General features: G+C 41.0%; 1 protein-coding gene across 1 annotated transcript; it reads right to left on the reverse strand.

Moving 5' to 3' along the window:
- Positions 1 to 13,340: 13,340 nt before the first annotated feature.
- ociad2.L (OCIA domain containing 2 L homeolog) lies at positions 13,341 to 22,631 on the reverse strand (the record flags this gene model as incomplete). Its single annotated transcript, NM_001095817.1, is given in 7 exon segments — positions 13,341 to 13,493; positions 14,038 to 14,125; positions 15,836 to 15,962; positions 17,771 to 17,818; positions 19,361 to 19,414; positions 21,003 to 21,087; positions 22,415 to 22,631. Coding segments are annotated over 7 exon segments (492 nt in total). The 3' UTR covers positions 13,341 to 13,490.
- Positions 22,632 to 26,120: the final 3,489 nt, after the last annotated feature.

A 26,120-nucleotide genomic window follows, 5' to 3' on the forward strand; every position in this document is an offset into this window, starting at 1 on the left:
CCAATAGGGGATAATCTTCTTTTCTGCTTAATCACGACACATGCTCTGTGCTGCTGTCTGTTCCTGAGCTTAGCAACTGACACAATATATTGTTTGTATGGAATATAATTCACAGTACAAGGTTGATTTGTGATTAAGCCAATTTCTCATCACATGGCAGATAAGAAACCAGTGCAATTAGCATCAGCATTTAATAATCAGCTCATAGCTTCAGCTTCTGTGACAGGCAAACCTCATTGTCTGTTTGATGAATTTCAACAACCCCCTAAAGCTTAGCTTCTCAACAGCTGCCCAGAGCCCACTGAGCATGTGTGTGTCACTGACTCTCAAGATTCAAGATGGAGAGCTTCTGTGCACAACTTTTAAGGCCTGGATCATTACTGTTATAGAGATGCCAAACCTTTAGTCTGATTCCCTATTTAGTTAGGGCAAAGAGTATTTTCAGCACAAGCACTCATGGTGATTAAGGGGGTTACCGTACACTCCCAAAATACATGGAAAAACGTCCCTATCACAGTTCTGCACTTTGGGCAGGTGTCAGATGCTGTGGGATACAATTTAGCTAGCTTGTATGGAGTATAGTAGACTCTGTTAATACATTTGGTTTGTATAAACCGGACATAGTCAATTCAGGAACTTGTTTTAGGGCATCTCTCCACAATCTTCTTCTAATTCAGGAATGTACCTTATCCACTTTTGCTTGGGATTTTTCAAAGGATCAAGGCCTACCTGCAAAAGTATTGTGTAACATAGTGATAGTGGTTTTCGCAGATCTGGCTTGAGCAGGTATTTTTCTAAAGTTTTTTTTTTTCTAACAGGGACTTGTGATAGGAATGCGTGTTTTAGCTGGAGGTAGTGAAACACCATGCTAGGGCGGAGGTTATATTCTTGTTGTAAAATTGGGAATTGTTTAATTTTCCCTCCTACAATAATATCTTTTAAAGCTTGGATGCCATCGTTGGCCCAACAGTTGACTTCCGGGATGAGTTAAAAGTGGGGTAGGTGGGTATTGGCCCACAAGGGGGTCCAGATTGACCATCACGGGGAGGTGCCCATCACCATGCCCAGGGCTTTCTGTAAGGCCCACATCACTGCAAGCATAGGTACTTTATTTGTGTAGTATTGGGATGGACCTCTATACAGTGACCTAAAAGTATGTCAAGATAGGATTGCCTTGTAGTAAACAAGTTCTGTGGGAAAAGCTGATGGTTTAGTGGCCTTTTAAATTTAGCCTCTAAAGGAGGTTTGTACACAAAGGTTTCCAAATCCTGCCTAGAGCCACAACATTTCTAGAGGATCACAGCAAGGTCTGAATATTGGGTCACTGCAACTTGAGAACAAGGTTGCCTTTAGTAGTGCTGGGGTTCTGAGCTGATTCTGACCCTGTAGCTTTCCATTGCTATTGACTGCACTTCCCAATAATGGTCTGGTATTTGTGGGTGCTGGGAGTTTTATTTAAATAGCAACTGATAGGCTACAACTATTGCCATCTTGTCAACTTTACATCACTATGCCTTCTGTTTCATATTCTTCTTACAAACTATTTATTTCTCTTGTCTCTTTTTTTGTCTAACCCGACAAAGCATAAACTAATGCTTCTTCCTCCCTCCTACGCCTTTACTATGTTTTACCACATAAACAAGGGGCCAGCAGCACATTATTATTATGTTTTTATAAAGCACCAACCTATTCTGTAGTTATGTACAATATAAAGGTGTATACAAACATACAATTAACATACACAAACTGACCAATAATACACAAGGTAAATTCATTCCTTCACCCACCTCCGCACCTCCCTGTGCAGCTCTTCTCCACCCAAAGCTGCCTTCCCTTTCAAGGGGGCCTGTCATTAGAGTCTTTGGAGTGTGCCTTTTCTACCTCTGAGAATGTGTTAATACTACTTGGCCTGCAGGTACTTAGAGCTCAAAGTGAATAAGGCAGGGGGCCACAGCTCAATCAGGGTTAATTCTCGTCATTTTCTGGATGAACCTTAATGTTACCATAATATACATGGATGTACATCAAGGCAACATCTAACATACAATATAGTATGTGCTAGCTTCTACCCTCTCTTCTGTGTAGTGTTGAGTTGTCAAACCACAATACCTATTACTACAAGTTGTGACAGCTACACTAATCCATGAGTTGTTCAGAGCCATTGTACTCTACTTCTTATGAGAAGAGCAGCTGAATGGTAATAAGTAAATACAAAATGGGTTTTATCTAGTGTTCTGATGTTTGTGTAATTTATTGTATATATGTAAGATTTTAATTTTCTAAATACCGTTATTCTTCCAGATTGTACAGGATAATGGGGATGGATCCGGATTCGGGCTATTTAAATCTAATTACGAATAATACAATCATCTTTAAATGGACCTGACAATCTGCATGCCAACTTTTATTATTGGATTGGGACGGTCCATGGTGACGGTTTATGTATAATGGTTTTGATAAGGATATATCACTTTGGTGACTGATTTGCAAAGGACACTCTATCTAGATGAATTGCAATATACATATTTATTTGTTGAAATATTCAGAATGGTTTTTATATGTTGTATTAGGCACTTGCACTTTATATATTATTGTATAAATTTATTAGCACTGTCACTTTAATGCACTTATTTGTACTGATACAATATAGCTAAAGAAATATTTGATAGATGAATTATATGCTGTATGAATCGATTAGCACTGTCACTTTAATACACCCAGTTTTATCATTATAATATGGCTGATGAAATATTATGACATGTAAATTATATAATATATTTTAATGTTGTAACACTTGGTGTGTTAGAGTATTTTGGTTGTGAAGTCACATTTAATATAAACGTTTAAGGTGATGTTGGTTTGCCATAAGGATTTATCCTTTGTCCGGTCTCCCATTCCCTGTTGAAATGCTGGGGTTGCTAGGATACGGCGTGACAGCCGAGGTATTCTGGATTGCGTATGTTCAAAGCACCCAGGTGTTACAACGTCTGTTCCCGCGTGATCTCCTTACCCGAGATAATGATAGCTTAGGGAGCCGCGTCACTACGCTGCACGCATTGTCGGCGGAAGTGACGTAGGCGGATGTGACGTCACAGATCCGGAAGTTCGGGTAGCGTGCGAAAAACAGGGACGGACGCGTTTTTGGAGAGGGTATTTATTTTGCTGCTTATTCGGTTACACATCAGAATCCCCTTGACAAAGGCTATTTTGCCGAAACGTTGGGGTCATTCTCATTTAGGCAGGTGTATCCGCTACTTGTATTCCCTTGTCTGCCTTTTCTGTACTTAAGGGTGGTATGTATATTATGACAATGTGAAATGTTTTTTGTTCGCTGTGATGACGATGTCATTGTCTGTTTTTATTAAGTAAAGCATATCTTAAATTTCACCACCTGAGTCGAAAATTCCTTTTGAGTGTGCAGACCCAATTTTCTGTACTTGTTATATTTGGTCGCTCGGTAGGGGCGACTCATGGTTTGTTGTGCACCTCATATTTAATATTTGCCTATGTTTATAGGAACTAGGTGTGCCCTCCATTTACTTATATTGTAATAAGTAAATACAACCCTGCTAGTCAATTTACTTGCATCTGGCTCAGTATATATATATTATTTTTAACCCTTTAAGTGCCAGCAGAATTTCACATTTTGGTTACGCGAAATGCCAGCCGTTTTTGAAACATTTTGTGCTCTCTCACTTTAGGGGCATTTTCTGAGGGGAAACCTATAGTTTACCTAGGAAAACTATACATTGTTTTTTTCGGTAGAAACTGAGCTTTCTAAATCTGCCTGAGTTTTCATGTATTTTCACCTGTGCAAAAAAATTTATAGTGCTAAATACCAAAAAAAAATGAAAAATTACCATTTTTCATCGTATATCAATTTATACCAGAAAAATATTTCATTTTACGGATGAAAATCCAACTGATTTGGAAAGCCTTATGTCTCTCGAACGTGCCAATACCAGATATGTATAGTTTTAGGGAGACTTAGGATTTCTGTACAGCAAAAACTCCCGGCAGTATATTACCGAATTTTGAAAGCACTAAGGCAGAAAACGGCATGCTTTAGATTCCAAGGCAAAAAATCCTGAAACCGTAGGTTTACCCCAGAAAACCATACATTTTTGAAAAGTACACATTCTGCCGATTACAAAATGGGTAACTATGTCTCTCTACTCCCAACTACCAAACATAAAAGCTTGTCTGAACATAGCGGTTTTTCAACAAAAAATTCAAAATTCTGAAAAATCATTTCAAAGGTTTTATTTTGCTGCTCCGCATATCCCAAACTATATTAGGTACCAAGAAAAAGCACCTGAAATATGATTGCCAGGGGTCCACTGAACAATTTGATACCCATTATGCATAGGTTTACCAAAGTATCTGGCATTTAGAGACACCAATATGTAGTTAGCACATCCAAATTGTTCAGGACTTTACTTCAGCTACTGAGAAATGAACACATTGACTGCATTTTTTGTGGGGTAAAAACACAGAAATATATGTTTACCCCCCAAAACCCATATATTTTTGGAAAGTACACATTCTACCGAATCTAAAATGGGTACCCATGCCTTTCTGCTCCAAACTACTGAGTCGCAAGGCTTTCCCACAATTGTCGGTTTTGGTGAAATATCTGAAAATTGCCTCAAAGCTTCAACTTCCCAGCACCATATCACCCATGTGTCATTACGTACTAAGAAAAAGCACCCTAAATATGATTGCCAGGGTTCCTCTGAACATTTTGGTGGCCATTGTTCATAAGTTTACCAAAGTATCTGGCATTTAGAGGCCCCAAAATGATGTTAGCGCATACAAACAGTCCCGTGGGTAACTTCAGCTAATGAAAAATCAACACATTGACTGCATTTTTGTGGAGTAAAAACACAGAAATATATGTTTACCCCCCAAAACCCATATATTTTTGGAAAGTACACATTCTACAGAATCTAAAATGGGTACCCATGCCTTTCTGCTCCAAACTACTGAGTCGCAAGGCTTTCCCACAATTGTCGGTTTTGGTGAAATATCTGAAAATTGCCTCAAAGCTTCAACTTCTCAGCACCATATCACCCATGTATCGTTATGCACCAAGAAAAAGCACCCTAAATATGATTGCCAGGGTTCCTCTGAACATTTTGGTGGCCATTGTTCATAAGTTTACCAAAGTATCTGGCATTTAGAGGCCCCAAAATGATGTTAGCGCATACAAACAGTCCCGTGGGTAACTTCAGCTAATGAAAAATCAACACATTGACTGCATTTTTGTGGAGTAAAAACACAGAAATATATGTTTACCCCCCAAAACCCATATATTTTTGGAAAGTACACATTCTACAGAATCTAAAATGGGTACCCATGCCTTTCTGCTCCAAACTACTGAGTCGCAAGGCTTTCCCACAATTGTCGGTTTTGGTGAAATATCTGAAAATTGCCTCAAAGCTTCAACTTCTCAGCACCATATCACCCATGTATCGTTATGCACCAAGAAAAAGCACCCTAAATATGATTGCCAGGGTTCCTCCGAACAGTTTGGTGGCCATTGTTCATAGGTTTACCAAAGTATCTGGCATTTAGAGGCCCCAAAATGAAGTTAGCGCATACAAACAGTCCCGTGGGTAACTTCAGCTAATGAAAAATCAACACATTGACTGCATTTTTTGTGGGGTAAAAACACAGAAATATATGTTTACCCCCCAAAACCCATATATTTTTGGAAAGTACACATTCTACCGAATCTAAAATGGGTACCCATGCCTTTCTGCTCCAAACTACTGAGTCGCAAGGCTTTCCCACAATTGTCGGTTTTGGTGAAATATCTGAAAATTGCCTGAAAGCTTCAACTTCCCAGCACCATATCACCCATGTGTCATTACGTACTAAGAAAAAGCACCCTAAATATGATTGCCAGGGTTCCTCTGAACATTTTGGTGGCCATTGTTCATAAGTTTACCAAAGTATCTGGCATTTAGAGGCCCCAAAATGATGTTAGCGCATACAAACAGTCCCGTGGGTAACTTCAGCTAATGAAAAATCAACACATTGACTGCATTTTTGTGGGGTAAAAACACAGAAATATATGTTTACCCCCCAAAACCCATATATTTTTGGAAAGTACACATTCTACAGAATCTAAAATGGGTACCCATGCCTTTCTGCTCCAAACTACTGAGTCGCAAGGCTTTCCCACAATTGTCGGTTTTGGTGAAATATCTGAAAATTGCCTCAAAGCTTCAACTTCTCAGCACCATATCACCCATGTATCGTTATGCACCAAGAAAAAGCACCCTAAATATGATTGCCAGGGTTCCTCCGAACAGTTTGGTGGCCATTGTTCATAGGTTTACCAAAGTATCTGGCATTTAGAGGCCCCAAAATGAAGTTAGCGCATACAAACAGTCCCGTGGGTAACTTCAGCTAATGAAAAATCAACACATTGACTGCATTTTTTGTGGGGTAAAAACACAGAAATATATGTTTACCCCCCAAAACCCATATATTTTTGGAAAGTACACATTCTACAGAATCTAAAATGGGTACCCATGCCTTTCTGCTCCAAACTACTGAGTCGCAAGGCTTTCCCACAATTGTCGGTTTTGGTGAAATATCTGAAAATTGCGTCAAAGCTTCAACTTCTCAGCACCATATCACCCATGTATCGTTATGCACCAAGAAAAAGCACCCTAAATATGATTGCCAGGGTTCCTCCGAACAGTTTGGTGGCCATTGTTCATAGGTTTACCAAAGTATCTGGCATTTAGAGGCCCCAAAATGAAGTTAGCGCATACAAACAGTCCCGTGGGTAACTTCAGCTAATGAAAAATCAACACATTGACTGCATTTTTGTGGAGTAAAAACACAGAAATATGTTTACCCCCCAAACCCATACATTTTTGGAAAGTACACATTCTACAGAATCTAAAATGGGTACCCATGCCTTATTGCTCCAAACTACTGAGTCGCAAGGCTTTCCCAAAGTTGTCGGTTTTGGTGAAATATCTGAAAATTGCCTCAAAGCTTCAACTTCCCAGCACCATATCACCCATGTGTCATTACGTACTAAGAAAAAGCACCCTAAATATGATTGCCAGGGTTCCTCTGAACATTTTGGTGGCCATTGTTCATAAGTTTACCAAAGCATCTGGCATTTAGAGGCCACAAAATGAAGATAGCGCATACAAACAGTCCCGTGGGTAACTTCAGCTAATGAAAAATCAACACATTGACTGCATTTTTGTGGAGTAAAAACACAGAAATATATGTTTACCCCCCAAACCCATACATTTTTGGAAAGTACACATTCTACAGAATCTAAAATGGGTACCCATGCCTTATTGCTCCAAACTACTGAGTCGCAAGGCTTTCCCAAAGTTGTCGGTTTTGGTGAAATATCTGAAAATTGCTTCAAAGCTTCAACTTCCCAGCACCATATCACCCATGTGTCATTACGTACTAAGAAAAAGCACCCTAAATATGATTGCCAGGGTTCCTCTGAACATTTTGGTGGCCATTGTTCATAAGTTTACCAAAGTATCTGGCATTTAGAGGCCCCAAAATGAAGTTAGCGCATACAAACAGTCCCGTGGGTAACTTCAGCTAATGAAAGATCAACAAATTGACTGCATTTTTGTGGGGTAAAACACAGAAATATAGGTTTACCCCCCAAAACCCATATATTTTTGGAAAGTACACATTCTACAGAATCTAAAATGGGTACCCATGCCTTTCTGCTCCAAACTACTGAGTCGCAAGGCTTTCCCACAATTGTCGGTTTTGGTGAAATATCTGAAAATTTCCTCAAAGCTTCAACTTCTCAGCACCATATCACCCATGTATCGTTATGCACCAAGAAAAAGCACCCTAAATATGATTGCCAGGGTTCCTCCGAACAGTTTGGTCGCCATTGTTCATAGGTTTACCAAAGTATCTGGCATTTAGAGGCCCCAAAATAAAGTTAGCGCATACAAACAGTCCCGTGGGTAACTTCAGCTAATGAAAAATCAACACATTGCCTGCATTTTTGTGGGGTAAAAACACAGAAATATATGTTTACCCCCCAACCCCATATATTTTTGGAAAGTACACATTCTACAGAATCTAAAATGGGTACCCATGCCTTATTGCTCCAAACTACTGAGTCGCAAGGTTTTGCCAAATTTGGCGGTTTTGGTGAAATATCTGGAAATTGCCTCAAAGCTTCAACTTTCCAGCATCGTATTGTCCATGTATCATTACCAGCATAAAGCATCCTAAATATAAACATATGGGTCTACTAAACAGTTTGATAAACAATGTGCATAGATATACCAAACTATGTGGCGCACAGAGACCCCCAAATGACAATATGTATAGACATTTTCACGGCTGACGCGCTGGCTGCTGCAATATAACCACTCGGTGTGTGTATTATGCGACATTAGACCCCCCTAACAGTACAGAGACCCCAGAAAACCATATATTTTCAGAAAGTACACATTCTGACGAATCCAACATGGGTAAATAAGTGTTTCTACTGCAAACTGCCAAACTGCAAAGCAATGCTGAACGTAACGTTTTTTATCAAATTTCTGAAAATTGTCACAAAGCTTGAATTTTACCCCATTACATGCCACACATTTCGTAACGTATCAGCATAAAACATCCTAAATATGAACGCCAGGGGTCTACTGAACACTTTGATGCCCAGTATGCATAGATATACCAAACTATGTGGCGTACAGAGACCCCCAAATGACAATAGTGTATATACATTTTCACGGCTGACGCGCTGGCTGCTGCAATATAAGCACCTGGTGTGTGTATTATGCAACATTAGACCCCCCTAACAGTACAGAGACCCCAGAAAACCATATATTTTCAGAAAGTACACATTCTGACGAATCCGATATGGGTAAATAAGTGTTTCTACTGCAAACTGCCAAACTGCAAAGCAATGCTGAACATAACGGTTTTTATCAAATTTCTGAAAATCGTCACAAAGCTTGAATTCTACCCCATTATATGCCACACATTTCGTAACGTATCAGCATAAAACATCCTAAATATGAACGCCAGGGGTCTACTGAACACTTTGATGCCCAGTATGCATAGATATACCAAACTATGTGGCGTACAGAGACCCCCAAATGACAATAGTGTATATACATTTTCACGGCTGACGCGCTGGCTGCTGCAATATAAGCACCTGGTGTGTGTATTATGCAACATTAGACCCCCCTAACAGTACAGAGACCCCAGAAAACCATATATTTTCAGAAAGTACACATTCTGACGAATCCAATATGGGTAAATAAGTGTTTCTACTGCAAACTGCCAAACTGCAAAGCAATGCTGAACATAACGGTTTTTATCAAATTTCGGAAAATCGTCACAAAGCTTGAATTTTACCCCATTATATGCCACACATTTCGTAACGTATCAGCATAAAACATCCTAAATATGAACGCCAGGGGTCTACTGAACACTTTGATGCCCAATATGCATAGATATACCAAACTATGTGGCGTACAGAGACCCCCAAATGACAATAGTGTATATACATTTTCACGGCTGACGCTCTGGCTGCTGCAATATGAGCACCTGGAGTGTGTATTATGCGACATTAGACCCCCCTAACAGTACAGAGACCCCAGAAAACCATATATTTTCAGAAAGTACACATTCTGACGAATCCAATATGGGTAAATAAGTGTTTCTACTGCAAACTGCCAAACTGCAAAGCAATGCTGAACGTAACGGTTTTTATCAAATTTCTGAAAATCGTCACAAAGCTTGAATTTTACCCCATTATATGCCCCACATTTCGTAACTTATCAGCATAAAACATCCTAAATATGAACGCCAGGGGTCTACTGAACACTTTGATGCCCAATATGCATAGATATACCAAACTATGTGGCGCACAGAGACCCCCAAATGACAATAGTGTATATACATTTTCACGGCTGACGCTCTGGCTGCTGCAATATGAGCACCTGGAGTGTGTATTATGCAACATTAGACCCCCCTAACAGTACAGAGACCCCAGAAAACCATATATTTTCAGAAAGTACACATTCTGACGAATCCAATATGGGTAAATAAGTGTTTCTACTGCAAACTGCCAAACTGCAAAGCAATGCTGAACATAACGGTTTTTATCAAATTTCTGAAAATCGTCACAAAGCTTGAATTTTACCCCATTATATGCCCCACATTTCGTAACGTATCAGCATAAAACATCCTAAATATGAACGCCAGGGGTCTACTGAACACTTTGATGCCCAATATGCATAGATATACCAAACTATGTGGCACACAGAGACCCCCAAATGACAATAGTGTATATACATTTTCACGGCTGACGCGCTGGCTGCTTCAATTTGAGCACCTGGTGTGTGTATTATGCGACATTAGACCCCCCTAACAGTACAGAGACCCCAGAAAACCATATATTTTCAGAAAGTACACATTCTGACGAATCCAATATGGGTAAATAAGTGTTTCTACTGCAAACTGCCAAACTGCAAAGCAATGCTGAACGTAACGGTTTTTATCAAATTTCTGAAAATCGTCACAAAGCTTGAATTCTACCGCATTATATGCCCCACATTTCGTAACTTATGAGCATAAAACATCCTAAATATGAACGCCAGGGGTCTACTGAACACTTTGATGCCAAATATGCATAGATATACCAAACTATGTGGCGCACAGAGACCCCCAAATGGATATATAGTAAATAAAATTTACAAGGCAAAACAAAATAAGGCAGTAAAGAGTGAAATGCAAAAAAATCCAATAAAACCACAAAAATCAATGTTTTTTTTCCAGACTAGTGTTATCGGCCGTCAGAATCACAGTTTGAATATTTTAGCTGGGCCAAACAGGTTATACGGCTAGAAACAAGTGAACACAACATACGCAGAGCTGAAAATGCAATAAAATGGCTAAAAATTCAATAAAATGGCTAAAAATTCACCAAAATACCCAAAATTGCAATATAATCACCGAAATAACATAAAAAAGATATTGCACAGTACGGTTAGCGAATACGCTATTCGTAATGGCAATAAAACATTTTTTTCAGCCAAAAAAAGAAACGATGCGATAAGAAAAAAAAAAAAGTCACAATGCCATGTATGTGCGTGTGCGTGTGTACAAATGGTAAATTACATGTTATGTGCGCGTGCGTGCGCACATGTGTGTAAGTGCAGTGAGTGTAAGTGACCCCCCCAATCCCCAAAAATGTATGTGTAAGTGTGTGTAAGTGTGAATCTAAGTGTGTATTACTGTAATAAGTGTGTGTTGGTGTGTTTGTGTGTGTAATTGTTGCACTAACCTGAAAAAGTCGCTGGAGACTGTTGCAGGCGATCTGGAAGGGCCCCAGGAAGAGATCTGCGACGTCCTCTGTGTGCCTGTGCTGTGGGGGCGGAGATATCCAGCGCGGTGTAGGCTGCAGCAGCAGGACACGTAAGTTACACGTGCCTGCTGCTGTTTTTGGGCCCCTGGGCGATCGCGCCCCAGGGGCCACTTGATCCCCTGCTCTGCTCGTTGCCTAGGGGCAGGGGATCGATGCGGAACGGAGCGAGCGGCTCTAACAGCCGCTCCAGAACCCGGAAGTGCTGCAGAACGTAGAATCTACGTTCTGTGGCATTTCAAGTTACTTTTCCACAGAACGTAGATTCTACGTTCTGTGGCACTTAAAGGGTTAAACATATTTCTGCCTTGCTTTCTGCTGTGCTTCACACTGCTCTATTACAGATCTTATTGCTCTTAAAACCTCCTAAAAGCTTCCAAATCTAAATCCACTGAGCCTGTTTATATACACACGACACGGAAACAATTACAAAGTGATCTCTCTGTACAACTTAAATAATGGAAACTTAAAGATGGAAGGTGTCTAGGGAAGTGCACAGACCTCTTGTGTGGTCTGAAGTTTCCCTCCACAACGCCTATATACATTAAAGCCCCCAATTATTTGCTTTTTGCTCATTCTTTATTCACCCATATCACTCATTTTCTCTGTGTTGTATTGTACGTGCTCCCTTTACACTACAGAATGCTAGGTGTATGTGTGCCAGCACTAACAAGGGGCAGTGACAAAACAAAATCCCACTTTCGAAAATAGCAATGTTGGTGGATGGATGTTTGTATATATACTGGCAAAGCTTCTCCCAATGTTAGGCACCTCCAAGTGATTGTATTTACTTACCTGAAACCCTGGACTGGTGCTCCTATCAGCAGAAAACTGCACCGGCCCGGGGTTAGTCCCGTGAGCACCATGGATAGATCCACTTCCGGCTTCTTCTTTCTTCTCACGGCTGCGCATGCACATTACAATGAAAAGCCGAACTTTAACTAAAAAGTCAGATCTACTGCGCATGCATCTGCCCCGGGGAATATGAAAAAAGAATAAGATGGAAGATGATCGCTCCGTGGTGCTCAATGGAATAACCCTGGGCCGGTGCAGTTTTCTGCTGATAGGAGCACCGGCCCAAGGTTTCAGGTAAGTAAATACAATCACTTGGGGTGCCCAAGTGTGAAACGACTTTCCTTCTCATTTAAGCCTATACAGGATACTTGAGAAGCAGAGGCCTAAGTGAATAATCAATCCAGCAGGAGTTGGGTCAAGAATGATGGGGTGTACACAGGACCGCCATCAGAAATCGCAGGGCCCCATACGACAAAATTTCCTGGGCCCCCTAGGCTGCACCCACCTACAGGTCTGCCCTCCCCCACCCCACAGGTCCTCCCCCCACCACACAGTAAAAAAAAACAAAAAAATATTGGTGGCTAGGGTTCCCACATGTTAATAAAAAATAAAAAGATATTGGTGGTCAAGCCCCCCATAAAAAAACATTTGCGGCCAGCCCCCCCCCCCCCATTAAAAAATATTGGTGGCTAGGACCCCACATGAGAAAAAAAATTGGTGGCCAGGGCCCACCCACATTATGAGACAATTGGTGGCCAGGGCCCCTTAAACGTCCATGCCTTCCCAAAGTCAGCAGCTCTCAGAAAGATAGAGGGCTCAGCTAATCAAGTAAGTGTGGCGTGGCAGGGCCCCCCCTTACCCTCGGGCCCCCTACAACTCTCCCCCCTGTCCCCCCCTGATGGCTGCCCTGGGTGTACATAAAGCAAATGGGGGAGCTAGAAAAGAGAATGCTGCAGTCTTCTGGTTTCCTCTTAAAGGGGATCTATCGCAAAATTGAAAAAGTAATATAAACTTCATCTCACTTAAACAAGATACTTTCTGAATACAATCAATTAAAAATTATAGAACGATTAAGAAATAAATAAGTTACTATTTAGTATCTCACTCTCAACAACCTGTCACTCAAAAGTAAAAAAAATATATAGCATTTTTGTATAAATTTTAATTCATATCCATTTTTAAAAAAGTTCAAGCATCAAAGAAAAAATTATAAAAAAAGTTTAAACAGCTTATTGCAACCAAAAATATATTCCTGTCTTCTTTACCAAGCTGAGGAGCGCTTCTTCCACACGAGACCTCACTAAAAGGAAACCATACATTAGTCAATGATTTATATTATTAAGAATATTGACTGTGCATCATGGTCTTGAAAACCACATTATTTGACTAAATTATTCAGTCCATAGTCAAGGCATGGGCAGGGGAACAACACTATATTCTTTACAAATCAAAAAGGCGCTACCACATGATTTAGGACTGGTGAATCCCCCGCTCTGGGGCTCTCCACTAACCCACTGTCAGGTGATGCCGGGACCAGTATTTCAGCAACAAATCATCATCATTTATTTATATAGCGCTGTCAAGATACGCAGTGCTTTAAAATGAAGCAGCACAATATATCCACGACCGAGCTAATGAAATAACGTGTGTGAAAAAATACATTTTAGCTATATACACACACACATATTTATATATATATACACATTTTTTTTTTTAAATGTAATTCTGTAATAGCAAATGAGCTGCAGACATCTGCCCTATATTACTTGTTAGGCAAAGTATGTGTCTTTAGTTGAGGATTGACACTCAACTGTATGTTCTTGGGGAGGCTTATTGCTACTTACAGAAGTTCCAGGGGCAGAGGCCTGGGTATTTTGACCCTGATCTGTGGTAGATTTGGCTTTGCACTCCTCACAGGTATGTCGGCAGGATCTGGTAAGAAAACTGAATGAATATGAAGTGTTCCTTTGCACAAATAATATAGCTTTCTCTTAAGAAATTTGATCAGATAAGCAATATACGTTCTACAAAACAGGGATTTAAAAGTGTTGGCCTGTATATGAAAAAAATCTTTTATTTTTTTGCAAAAACTAAAACTGGCACAAATGTGATACCTTTAAAGGGGAAGGAAACCTAGTCGGCGCAAACCTCCCACCCCCCCACCCGTTTGTTGCCCTCCCTCCTCCCCCCTGGCCTACCCGTCCCGCTGGACAAATGCCCCTAACTTGTTACTTACCCTTCTGCGCAGGTCCAGTCCAGGGAGTTCACAGACGACATCTTCTTCCACGCAATCTTCTTCCTGCTGTGAACGGCGGATGCGCAGTACGATCATTTCGCCGGTACGATCTACTGCGCATGCGGGTGACTTTTGGCGCATGCGCAGTAGATCTGTACCGGCGAAATGCTCCTACTGCGCATGCGCCAAAATGCCGTTCACAGCAGGAAGAAGATCGCGTGGAAGAAGATGTCGTCTGTGAACTCCCTGGACTGGACCTGCGCAGAAGGGTAAGTAACAAGTTAGGGGCATTTGCCCAGCGGGACGGGTAGGCCAGGGGGGAGGAGGGAGGGTGAGCAATAAACGGGTGGGGGGTTTGCGCCGACTAGGTTTCCTTCCCCTTTAACTACTAACTATACAGGCATATTACAAAGTAAACTTTCATCTTGAAGAAAAGCCTCAGAGTCCGCAAATCTTGATTTTTAATATTTGCCTTTGTCTAGTATACTGTACATTAGGTATACAACACTGCCTTAGAAGGGTTGTTCTGCTTTAATTTAACTTTTAGTATGATGTAGAGAGTGATATTCTGAGACAATTTACAATTGGTTTTCATTTTCTATTATTTGAGGTTTTTGAGTTATTTAGCTTTTTATTCAGCAGCTCTCCAGTTTGTAATTTCAGCAATCTGCTTGCTAGGCTCCAAAACATGTGTTGATTTGAATAAGAGACTGGAATATGAATAGGAGAGGCCTGGATAGAAAGATCAGTAATAAAAAGTAGCAACAACAATACATTTGTAGCCTTACAGAGCATTTGTTATTTTTTTACTTGTTGTCAGTGACACCATTTGAAAGCTGGAAAGAGTCAGAAGAAAAATGCAAATAATTTAAAAAACGATAAAAAAAAAAAATAATGAAGACCAATTGAAAAGTTGATTAGAATTGGCCCTTTTGTAACATACTAAAAGTTAACTCAAAGGTGAACTACCCCTATAAACCTGTCCAAAATGTTAAGGTAACAAAACATGAACTCATTTTTAAATTTAAGCAGTGTGGAACTTTATATTTACTATTTTCGTCCAGGCCAAAGTGGTTAAATAAAAAATAAATAGTGAATATGAAATTTAAGGGGAACAAGTTAAACTAACGATACACTAGAACATCCACTCGTTTAAGAGGCTTTCTAAGCTGCACAATAGATATTTGACTACAAAGGACGGTAAAATACCAAGTCAATCTGGGGAGCTCAAGTTGGCAATGGTATCAGCCCATGTAAACCCGAGCCCAAGCACATTGCTAATTTACACGATATAAAATCTCACATTCTCAATTCTGCACCCAGACCAGTTCAGTGCTTGTGAGTGCAGGAACAGGAGCCAGCAGATCAGCCCTGTTTGGTGCAGTTATGAAATTCATGGTACTTACTTTTTCTGAGCAAATGGAGGAACAAATCCAGCATCAAACAAGGGCTGCATTCCAGCTTCCTCAAATTTCTTCTGAAAGGTTCTTGCGTAGGAGATTTTTCCAATCATATAGCCCAGCACACCAGCCACTAATGGATTGGATGAAGAAAAAAAAAAAAAGCATTCACTAAGAAAGACTTTGTAAAATACCCACTTATGAAAGCCTGTAGCATATCTATCAAATCAAAAGGTTCATGACACTGTGAACAAAATGGTTGCTGATGTTTGAACTCGCCACCTTTACTGTTTTTCCTGCTGTTATTGTGCAGGGTTCTGTGCAAAACTTCTACCCCTCCCTGTGCCAAATACTACAGGGAAACCGCACAAGGAGAATGAGTTCTGAGAAGGCTACAAAAAGTGTTTACAAGACTGCACTGCTCTCTTCCATATGAAAAATAAAGCTGTAAGGATGGACTATCTGAATGCACTTGATTCAATTCATATGTTATTGCTTATCATTTTTAGGGATGCACTGAATCCACTATTTTGGATTCGGCCGAACTCCCGAATCCTTTGTGAAAGATTCGGCTGAATATCGAACTGAATCCGAACCCTAATTTGCATATGCAAATTAGGGGTGGGAAGGGGGAAAGAATTTACTTCCTTGTTTTGTGACGAAAAGTCACGTGATTTCCCTCCCCACCCCTAATTTGCATATGCAAATTAGGATTCGGTTCGGCAGGACATAAGGATTTGGCCGAACCTGAATCCTGCTGAAAAAGGCTGAATCCCGAACCGAATCCTGGATTCGGTGCATCCCTAACTATTTTGTTCAGCTCTTCTCTTAAAGGAGAGCAGAAGGTGAAAGATCTAAGGGTGACAAGTTGTTGCGCACCTCCCAGTGATTCTAGTACTTCCTACCTGGGGTGTTTTTTATAGCACCTGGGCTACTTTTGCTCTGAGTGGTGCATAGTATTGTTCCAGTGCCCCAAGCAACCCCTACTGACTACTGAATCTGCATTCATGCACACTACAGAAATAAAATGAACTTCTTCACTGCACAGGTGCTCACCCAGGACAGTGCAGGGGATGCATCGGACATTGGATCTGGTGGTTCATTGTTTGAAAAAGAGGAGGGCTAGCCCAGAGTAGTTAGTAAGTATATAAAATCTCTGAGAGGTGGCTAACAAATCAACACTTTCCAGTTATTCTTTTGCGTAAGCACGGCGGGTAGTAGACTGGTGTACCATGTTAGACATAATTAAATGTGTATTTGTGGTAATGTGATAACATTTACTGACATTTGCTGATATATGTTATAATGCAAACTTGCAAGAAAAAATAGAGAATTAAAAATGACATCTCTTCATCAGGCATTTTCATTCTGCTTACATTATACAGGTATGAGACCCGTTATCTGGAAATTCGATATCCAGAAAGTTCTGAATTATGGGAAGGTGTCTCCCATAGACTCCGTTTTATCCAAATAAGTAAAAGTTATTTCTAGGGATTTTGCGAATTTGACTCGCCTCGCTTGGCCAAAAATTTGCCGAAACGCATTAAAGTCTATGGCCGTCAAAATTTTTTGATGTGCGAAATTTTTTTTCTCCCATTGAAGTCTATGGGCGTAATTTCTGTGGCGAAACTTAGCGAAAAATTCGCTCATCCCTGTTTATTTCCTTTTTCTCTGTAATAATAAAACAGTAGCTTGTACTTACCAACTAAGATATAATTAATCATTATTGGAAACAAAACCAGCCTATTGGGTTTATTTAATGTTTACATGATTTTCTAGTAGATTTAAGGTATGAAGATCCAAATTACACAAAGATCCCTTATCTGGAAAACCTCAGGTCCTGTGCATTCTGCATAACAGATCCCATATATGTACTTTGTGATCTATCTGATCTCTATGGGCATGTTAAGAACTGATTTTACTATTCCCCTCATAACTTACATGCTACTTTGGGTAGGGATCCAAACCTTTTGTTTCGGGAGAGGTATCCTAAAGAAGAAGGGAAAGTTATATCAAGTAAATGTCATTAAACAAACAGATAACAGTTGTTCATTATGTTTAACTAGACTGCTGTGAATAAAAAACATAAATACCAGAATGAACAAAAAGCATAATGATGTGGCAAAATGGATCTATGAAGCATAGACAACCTTGGCAGTCTGTCATACAGGGGGACTAGATATGTCTTACTGTCTTCACATACATATTGGGCAGGTGTAAGCAGAAAGATTGGTATTACACTGAAAGATGGTGACAGTAGGGCAAGACTCCATAGGCCAGAGCTGTGCATCATTCTTATTCTTCTTATTCACTCTTTCGTCATATCGCGTCTAGACTACTGTAACTCTCTTTTAATTGGCCTCCCCCTCCAGAGACTGTCACCTCTCCAGTCCATAATGAACACTGCTGTGAGGCTCATATACTTCAGCATCCGCTCCTCCTCTGCCTCGCCATTCTGTCAATCCCTGCACTGGCTTCCGTTACCTTTCAGAATCAAATTCAAATTAATGACACTGACATTCAAAGCACTTCATAACTCTGCCCCACCCTACATCTCTGAACTCATCTCTATATACTCACCCAATTGCTTACTACGCTCCTCTACTGACCTGCTACTCAACTCTTCTCTCATTACCTCCTCACATGCTCGCATTCAAGACTTTGCAAGGGCTGCACCCCTCTTCTAGAACGCTCTCCCGCAGTCTGTCCGACTTTCTCCCAACCTTTCTGCTTTCAAGAAATCTCTGAAAACGCACTTCTTTCGAGAAGCCTACCCTCACTCTGCTTAACTAACAAACGCAACACCACATACAGTACCACATTTCTCACCCACTCCCACACCTTGTGTATTACTCCCTTCCCTTTAGACTGTATGCCTATGCATAGGGCCTTCCTCACCTTTTTGTACCGGTATTGATTGTGATGTATGTAACTCCATATGTTCTATGTATATAATTCATGTGATTTAGCTGTATAATCACATTTACTTTACAGTGCTACGCAATATGTTGGTGCTATATAAATACATGTTAATAATAATAATCATAGTGTTTTCCCCTGTGACTAGCGAGCTTTACTTTAGAAATGCTTCCTGCTTCATTCTCAGGTGCTAAAACTCTCATCTTGCTCTAGTCTTATGGAAAACAGGCAGCCCTTTGAAAGCCACAAATCCCAGCATTCTGCAACATCTGCAGGGAACACGGACAAACCAATATTTAATTTAACTTTGCCAACAGGGGTGATCCTGGCCTCTCCGCTGCCTGAGGCAGCAGCAGTTGCTGCTGCCCCCCCTACCCCAGAAATTCGCTCTTAAAGTACCAGGAGCAGTATTTTTGCTGCCCCTGGTACCTAGTGGGGCGCTGCTGCCTCAACTGCCTCATTGGCGAAGCACCTCTGTTTGCCAAGATAACAAGTCATTCCTGGGGTCATCTATTTAATTCACAGGAAACCAAAATCATGTTAAAAAAAGAAAAAGAAAAAAAGACAGGTGTAGAAACTTGGGGAGCTTCTCATAGAGCTGGGTATACCAACCTTTATAAACGAGTCCCTGGGTGACGAGCATACTTCCAAGCGATATAGGAAGAGCTGCAAAATACAATAATAGGCTAAATATTAATGAGATGACAAATATATTGTAACTATAACATTAATATCGCATATTTAGTAGTGTAGCCTGAAAGCACATCCTGTCCCCTGCAAAACAAATCTTTGGTGAGAATAGTCCCTCTTGCCCCCTCCCTCCCCTGGCTACATATCTGAGCAGCTTTGCTACCGTCTGTGAAGCTTGACATGACTACGTAAACATCAGACCCTGTGGTCCAGGGTCCCTGAGACCACAGGGTATGTTGAATATGTAGTTATTTCACTACTCATGTTAACGGAGTTGTTCGCCTTTAAATTTAAAATTTATTTTAATTTCTCATGAATTATGGTTTTTGAGTTATTTAGCTTTTTGTTCATCAGCTCTCCAGTTTACAATGCCAGCAGTCTGGTTGCTAGGGCCCAAATGACCCTAGCAACCAAGCATTCATTTGAGTGAAAGACTGGGATATGCTAGGAGATAACCTCAATAGAAAAAAAAAAATTAGCAATAAAAATAAATGTGTAGCCTTAAAGACCATTTGTTTTTTAGATGGGGTCAGTGGACCCCCATTTGAAAGCTGGAAAGAGTCAGAAGAAGAAGGCAAATCATTTACAAAATATAAAATAAGAAAACATGAAGGCTTGTTGAAAAGTTGTTAAGGATAAGCCATTCTATAACATGCTGAAAGTTAACTTAAACGTGAACCACCCCTTTAAAGAACATAGTTTTATCTAGTGGTGTAACTAGATGCTACTGGGCCCCACAGCAAATTATTTTTCAGGCCCCCAAAATGTCTAGAGAATGCCCCCCCCCTGCAGCCACAGGGTCTGCTTCCTCTGTAGTTAAGTCTCTGGTTTTATCTAACTTCATCCACACAAACTTCCAGGGCAAGGAGAGATTATGAGCTTTTTGTGATTCTTTTCTTCCCTGTTAGGGTTCAAGCACATGGGCAGATTCGGGGAGGTTTAGTCGCCTGGTGACTAATCGCCCCTTGTGCAAGGTGACAATCTCCCCGAACTGCCTTCCCCCTGCCTGCCGCCTGCTATAATAACAAAACGCCAGCGCCAATGCACTCACGGCGCTTCAATCTCCGAAGTTGCCTAACGAGGAAACTTCGGGCGACTTCGAAAATCGGAAGCCAAATCTGCCCGTGTGCTTAAACCCTTACATTATTTACACTGGGGTGGAATATTTGACGGGCACCCCCCCCGGGCACCCCCCCCCAGTTATACGATCGCCAACCTTGCCCATGTATGTATAATATAAAATATAATATATATATATATATATATATATATATATATATATATATATATATATATATATATATATATATCTCTCTATCTATCTATATATAAATATATATAAATATATATATACACACACACAGTTTTACAGTCCAGAGCACTGTTTTGTATACAATTTTTTTAGGACTTCTTGGGCTTTTCACATCTCCCCAAGGTTCACCTGTCTGATAGCAAATGTGTAATGCTGGATGATTCTGTAACAGCCGGAGGGCTGATAATTGTGCTAGTATAAGTGTAATTATATTGCTCTCATATATCAGAAGCCACAAGGTGTCGGGATTACCTCTGTACCAGAAACTTTCCTCTTTGCATTCCTTCATCACCTTAGCAAAGTCTTGCCTGTGGGCATATGACATGGGGCAGTGCATCTGCAAACAAGCAAAGGGAGGGGCATGTATCAGTCAGCTGGCACAGACACACATACACACACAAACATTTTAGAGACAGGGAAAAAAAAACAGGTGAGGTTATAAGAATCCAAAGCAGCTCTTGCTGAAATATTTAAATAGTAGTAATAGCATAGTAGATTAGTTTGAAATAAGCCACAATTATCCCTCCCCCTGTACTACATTAGGAGTTATAATATAGTTTACATAGGTGCTCCTGTTTAAACAAACTGTTCTGATCCCACCCCCACGTATCTGTTCTGTTTACAAAAATGATTTCTGTTAAGATTTCTTTTTAAGGCAGTGGTTCCTGCAAGCAGCGAGACTGGGCCCAATAGAGGGGGAAAAGCTTTGCAAGGGGACGGTTAGGGAGAGATTTGGGAACAATGCTATCATAGATATTCTGGAAGAACAGCTTAAAGCTTAGTCCACACCAGGCGATTCGGGGAGATTTAGCGCCTGGCGACTTAATGCCTCTTCTTTGAGGCGACTAATCTCCCTGAACTGCTTCCTCTTCTCCTGCGCCGGCTGTAATGAGAGTCGCCTTTCATTTTCCAAAGTTTCTTCTTAAATCTCCCTGAATCGCCTGGTGTGGACTAAGCCTAAAGGTCAAGTAAATACACTATTTCCTGGTACTATGCGCAAATGATCAATATTCACACTTTACTGTGTCTTCAAGCACATATTTGACCCCAAAGGTGGGCTTGAGCTTAAAACGTCCAAAGATGACTGCCCCAGCTGTCTCTATATAAGATGTAAATGCTCTACGGACACTACAATACTCGGAACAGAGTTCTTTATTCAAGGCAAAGTCTGCCTTGAAGTTGGCTGATTATGAGCAGACTTTGCCTTTAATAAAGAGTATTGTAGTGTCCGTAGAGCATTTACATCTTATATAGAGACAGCTTGGCCAGTCCTCTCTGGATGTTTTAAACTCAAGCCCACCTTTGGGGTCAAATATGTGCTTGAAGACACATTAAAGTGTGAATATTGTTGTACTGATCATTTCCCCTGTGGTTTGTTTGTACAGCTACATAATGTAACACTGGTGCCAGCAGTGCACCATAGCTAAACATAAAGAGCAGCCCTGGCAATGCAGAGGGGTTAAGAGAAATGGCAAAAATGTAGGGATAAGCAAATAGCTGCCCTTCAGTTGATGTTGTACTATAACTCCCAGCATCCCCTGTGGAAGGTGCAGCTGTACAATAGACTCAACAGTGATATAGTAATATACACAGTAATGAATAGCAGTTGAACAAGCAGTGGGGTTTGTGCAAACTAATGTGGGACTCAGCTGTACTCAACTTACTAACGAGGAGCTCACAGGGCATGGCTTCTTGTCCTGGGCTGGAACTGCTGCTGCTGCTGCTGCTGCTGGAACTGTCTCTGCAGACATCCTTGCTTCTTCTCACTGTTCCCAGAGGATAACGGCTGTGAAGTGCCAATGCGGCTGTTTAATAGAGCGGTCACACGCTGTTAAAGTGCGATTGCACCAGCCCAGGTATTGCTTCAGCACCGACACCACCTGAGAGAGTCTCAATGTCAGGCGAAGCCACGCCCACTTGTATACCAGGAAGGGCTGCGAGAGTCCTCCTCAGCGGGGGCGGGGCTAGGAAGGAAAGCTGTGTGGGAGAGGTTCACGTCTGGGAGAGTCCAAACACACCAAGAACTTTATACACAGTGTACTGTAGAAATAGTGTGGGGGAGCCATGAATAAAACAATGGGTCGGGGTTGTCAGGCTGGCGGTTTTCCAGCCAAATTGGGCTACTAATTGAAAGGCCAGGTGGGGTTTGAAAGTAAAAGCTAGCCAAAGTATGGATTTGGGCTACTTTTTTGGCCTTTGGCTGGTTTGTACTTTGGAAACCAGCCAATGTTTATCATGCCCTAATGTGCCAAGCCTGTGTCTCCCAATGCATGTTGGGTAATGTAGTTTTTTGTGTAACAATTTGACCACTGCCACGTTTAATGTAAGACTACAATACCCAGCATGCAATGGGACTTGCGCAGACGTTGGGAATTACCACATTTTGGGCTCTGTACCCCAGTTTCACATCACTCTTAGGCATTCTGATATTTTCCAGTGACATTTCTCAATTTCAGATAATTTTGGTGCAAAAATCTGCTGGCCACCAAAATGTCTAGAAACTAAGCTGTTTTAACAATATTTATTGAAATTGTGTATGAATTAGGGGCCCCTATACCTCCTGGGCCCCTCTATGTAGTTACACCCCTGGTGACAGGCAAATCTGTCCCATTTTACTTCATGGAAAAAATTGTCAAACAGTGAAAAATTTAAAAAGGCGTATTTTCACATATATTCATTTATTTTTTAGACTTTTTTTCACTTCATATATTGTGTTATTTTTGGGCTACTTTTCAAGTGCCTCTCGGCAAGTTGTGCTGGTTTTGTAGCCAACTTTGGCTGGTTTTGAAAATTACACCTGGTAACCCTGCCATGGGTAGAGCAGGAGGGGGACCATTTGGGAAGCAGGAGTTATTAAAAAGAAGGTGTGTGAGCACCTTTGTATTATGTTATATATATTAGGGCTTATTAAATAATATGCTTCAGGGATGCTCCCAGTTTCCTCTGGCAGCCAAATGAGCATTGAATGACTGCTTGCAGTTTGTGTTTATTAATAAAATCCAGTTTCTGCCAGTATTTCTGTCATAAGGGTACATGAAAGCAGAGCTGCTCACGCCAGTGCAATAAATGGCCGAGGAAGGGTTGCCAGCTGTTCTGTAAAAAAATATTGGACTTTTTATGTTTTTATGGTTTCCCCCCAGTTAATAACATTGTCAGCAAGCAACATTTTTACTGGCCAGACTGGTAACATACCGACCAGGTGGTAACCCAAGGCCAAGGACGCCAGCAGGCTTCATATTTGTGGAAAGTAGTTTTGCCTCAAAACGGATGATTTATCAAGATCAAGTGATTAGTGTTTATGTTTACCACAGAAAAATTCACCCACTTTTCATCCCTATGAAGATTTTTAGAATTGTATTCATCAATGGGTGAAACTTATTTCACCATTTGGTAAATATGTCTCTACAAATAGCATAGAAAGTGGGTGATTTTTTATGTGGTAAGCTTCTCTCACATTTTGAAAGATCTATCCCTAAATGTGCCCATTCTCTGGACAACTTGTACAGAACCATTTACCAGAACCTTTGCTGGAAGAACATGTGGCAACTTGTAATAAAAAGAGTACCTGGTGGTCCAGAGGTGTGGCGGGGACGCCCGCCGCACCGCTCCTCTTCAGCCACCATTGTAGTCTCATTGGCTATATTGACGCGGGTGCGCTGGCGCATTGGCGCGAATTTCAAATGGGTATATAAGGGAGCTCAGTTATTCTATCATTCCCCGTTATAGGAGTTTGTTCCTGGTGCTATTTGAGCTTGTGCTATTCTGTTTTTGAACCTGTTTGATTCCTGTTGTGACCCCTGCCTGGCTTTTGACTATTCTGACCTCTGGATCCTGAACCTTGCCTGTTTACCGACTACTTCTTCTGCTAAATCCCCTCTGATTGACTTCCTGGTTTGACCCTTGCCTGCCTGACTACGTTTATTCTCCGCCTGCCCCGCCCAGGCCTGATCTGACTACTCTATTGCCTAACGCCTTGTACTACGACCTTCTGCCCAAAGACTTTACATACCGTTGTGCCCCTTTTGCCTGGTCAGAACCTCGCCATGCAACTCTCGTTATAAGACCTGGCGGCATCTGAGTAGCTGAGGGCTCCTCCCGAGGCCAAAGGCGGCTGCTACAGGCGGAAGCACGAGCCAAGACCAGGGTGCTTGGCATCTGTTCTGACTTTAGGGTGCCAACCACAACTTTTATATTGTTGTTCAGTTGATTCCTATTGGCCTGACTTGCCATGCATTACCAGATAGTTGGGCAGTATGAACTGAATCTGCCAAATGGCTCAACTAAATCTGGGCCAGTAGCACACTAGGCAAATTTCCTGGTGCCCATGCATCCTGCTATTTAATTAAATGTAATCTTCCTATGACAAGCAGTGACAGGCAAAAAATGTTTAGGCCCAAATAACTAAATTACATCCTGCACAGGCACAATTTAGCACCCCATATTTATTATAACTGCCCCAACAAGTGCTGCAGCAGAAGAGGTGTGTGTGTGTATGTGTGTTTGTTCACAGCTGAGATCAAAATAGCCCATATGCCTTGTGAATTTATTTTAGTGTATACAGTATATTACCCTTGACTCCCCCTTTTTTGTACATAGTACAGAGAGTAAAGACAAAGTTGCTGAGTAATACACAGCCAGCGAAATCAATGGGCGTGGAAGCCGTACATGTTGACAAGAATTTTACAGGGGGAGGAACTTTCTTTAACCCAGTGGTGCCCAAGATGTAGATTGCGATCTACCAGTAGACCACTTCAAAGTACCTGTAATACTGATGAATGAAATAACAGCAACATTTTTCCATCTGTGTGTTCAGTCAGCAGGGAAACATACCCATTAGAAGTATTGAAAAAAAACAAAGTTTTTCCCTCTGACATTATAAAACAGTGGATCTGGGGACTCCAAAAACAGCCATAAATTTATAGTTTATGTGCCAGGATTCACACTGTATTAAGGCACAGGCAAGTTAAACAAGGTAGGCACTGGTAGGTAGGGGCACACAAAAAGGAAAAGTGCAACTGATCTGGCCAAATTAGCTTCAAGCATACAAAAGAGAGAGGACTGATCAATGCACATCCCCTGGTCCCCTGTTTCATCAATAATGTAGTATCTACCCAAGTGCATCTATTTTGAAAAGCAGGGGTCTTTAATTACAAAGTTCAGATCATAACATTTATCAAAGCTCAAAGTCAAGGCAATTAAATAAGGCAGCACACAGGGCAGGGCAAGTATTAGGCCAAAAGTCATAACCGGATGAGGATCATATAACACAGCAGGTACTCATTGACAGCAGGTTGCCTAAAGAACAGGCACTGTTATTGGCAGAATCCATAGTACTTACACTATGAAGTATGCAATAATGAACTCTCTTCC

Source organism: Xenopus laevis, chromosome 1L (assembly GCF_017654675.1).
Source record: "Xenopus laevis strain J_2021 chromosome 1L, Xenopus_laevis_v10.1, whole genome shotgun sequence".
In the NCBI taxonomy this organism is placed as follows: Eukaryota; Metazoa; Chordata; class Amphibia; order Anura; family Pipidae; genus Xenopus; species Xenopus laevis.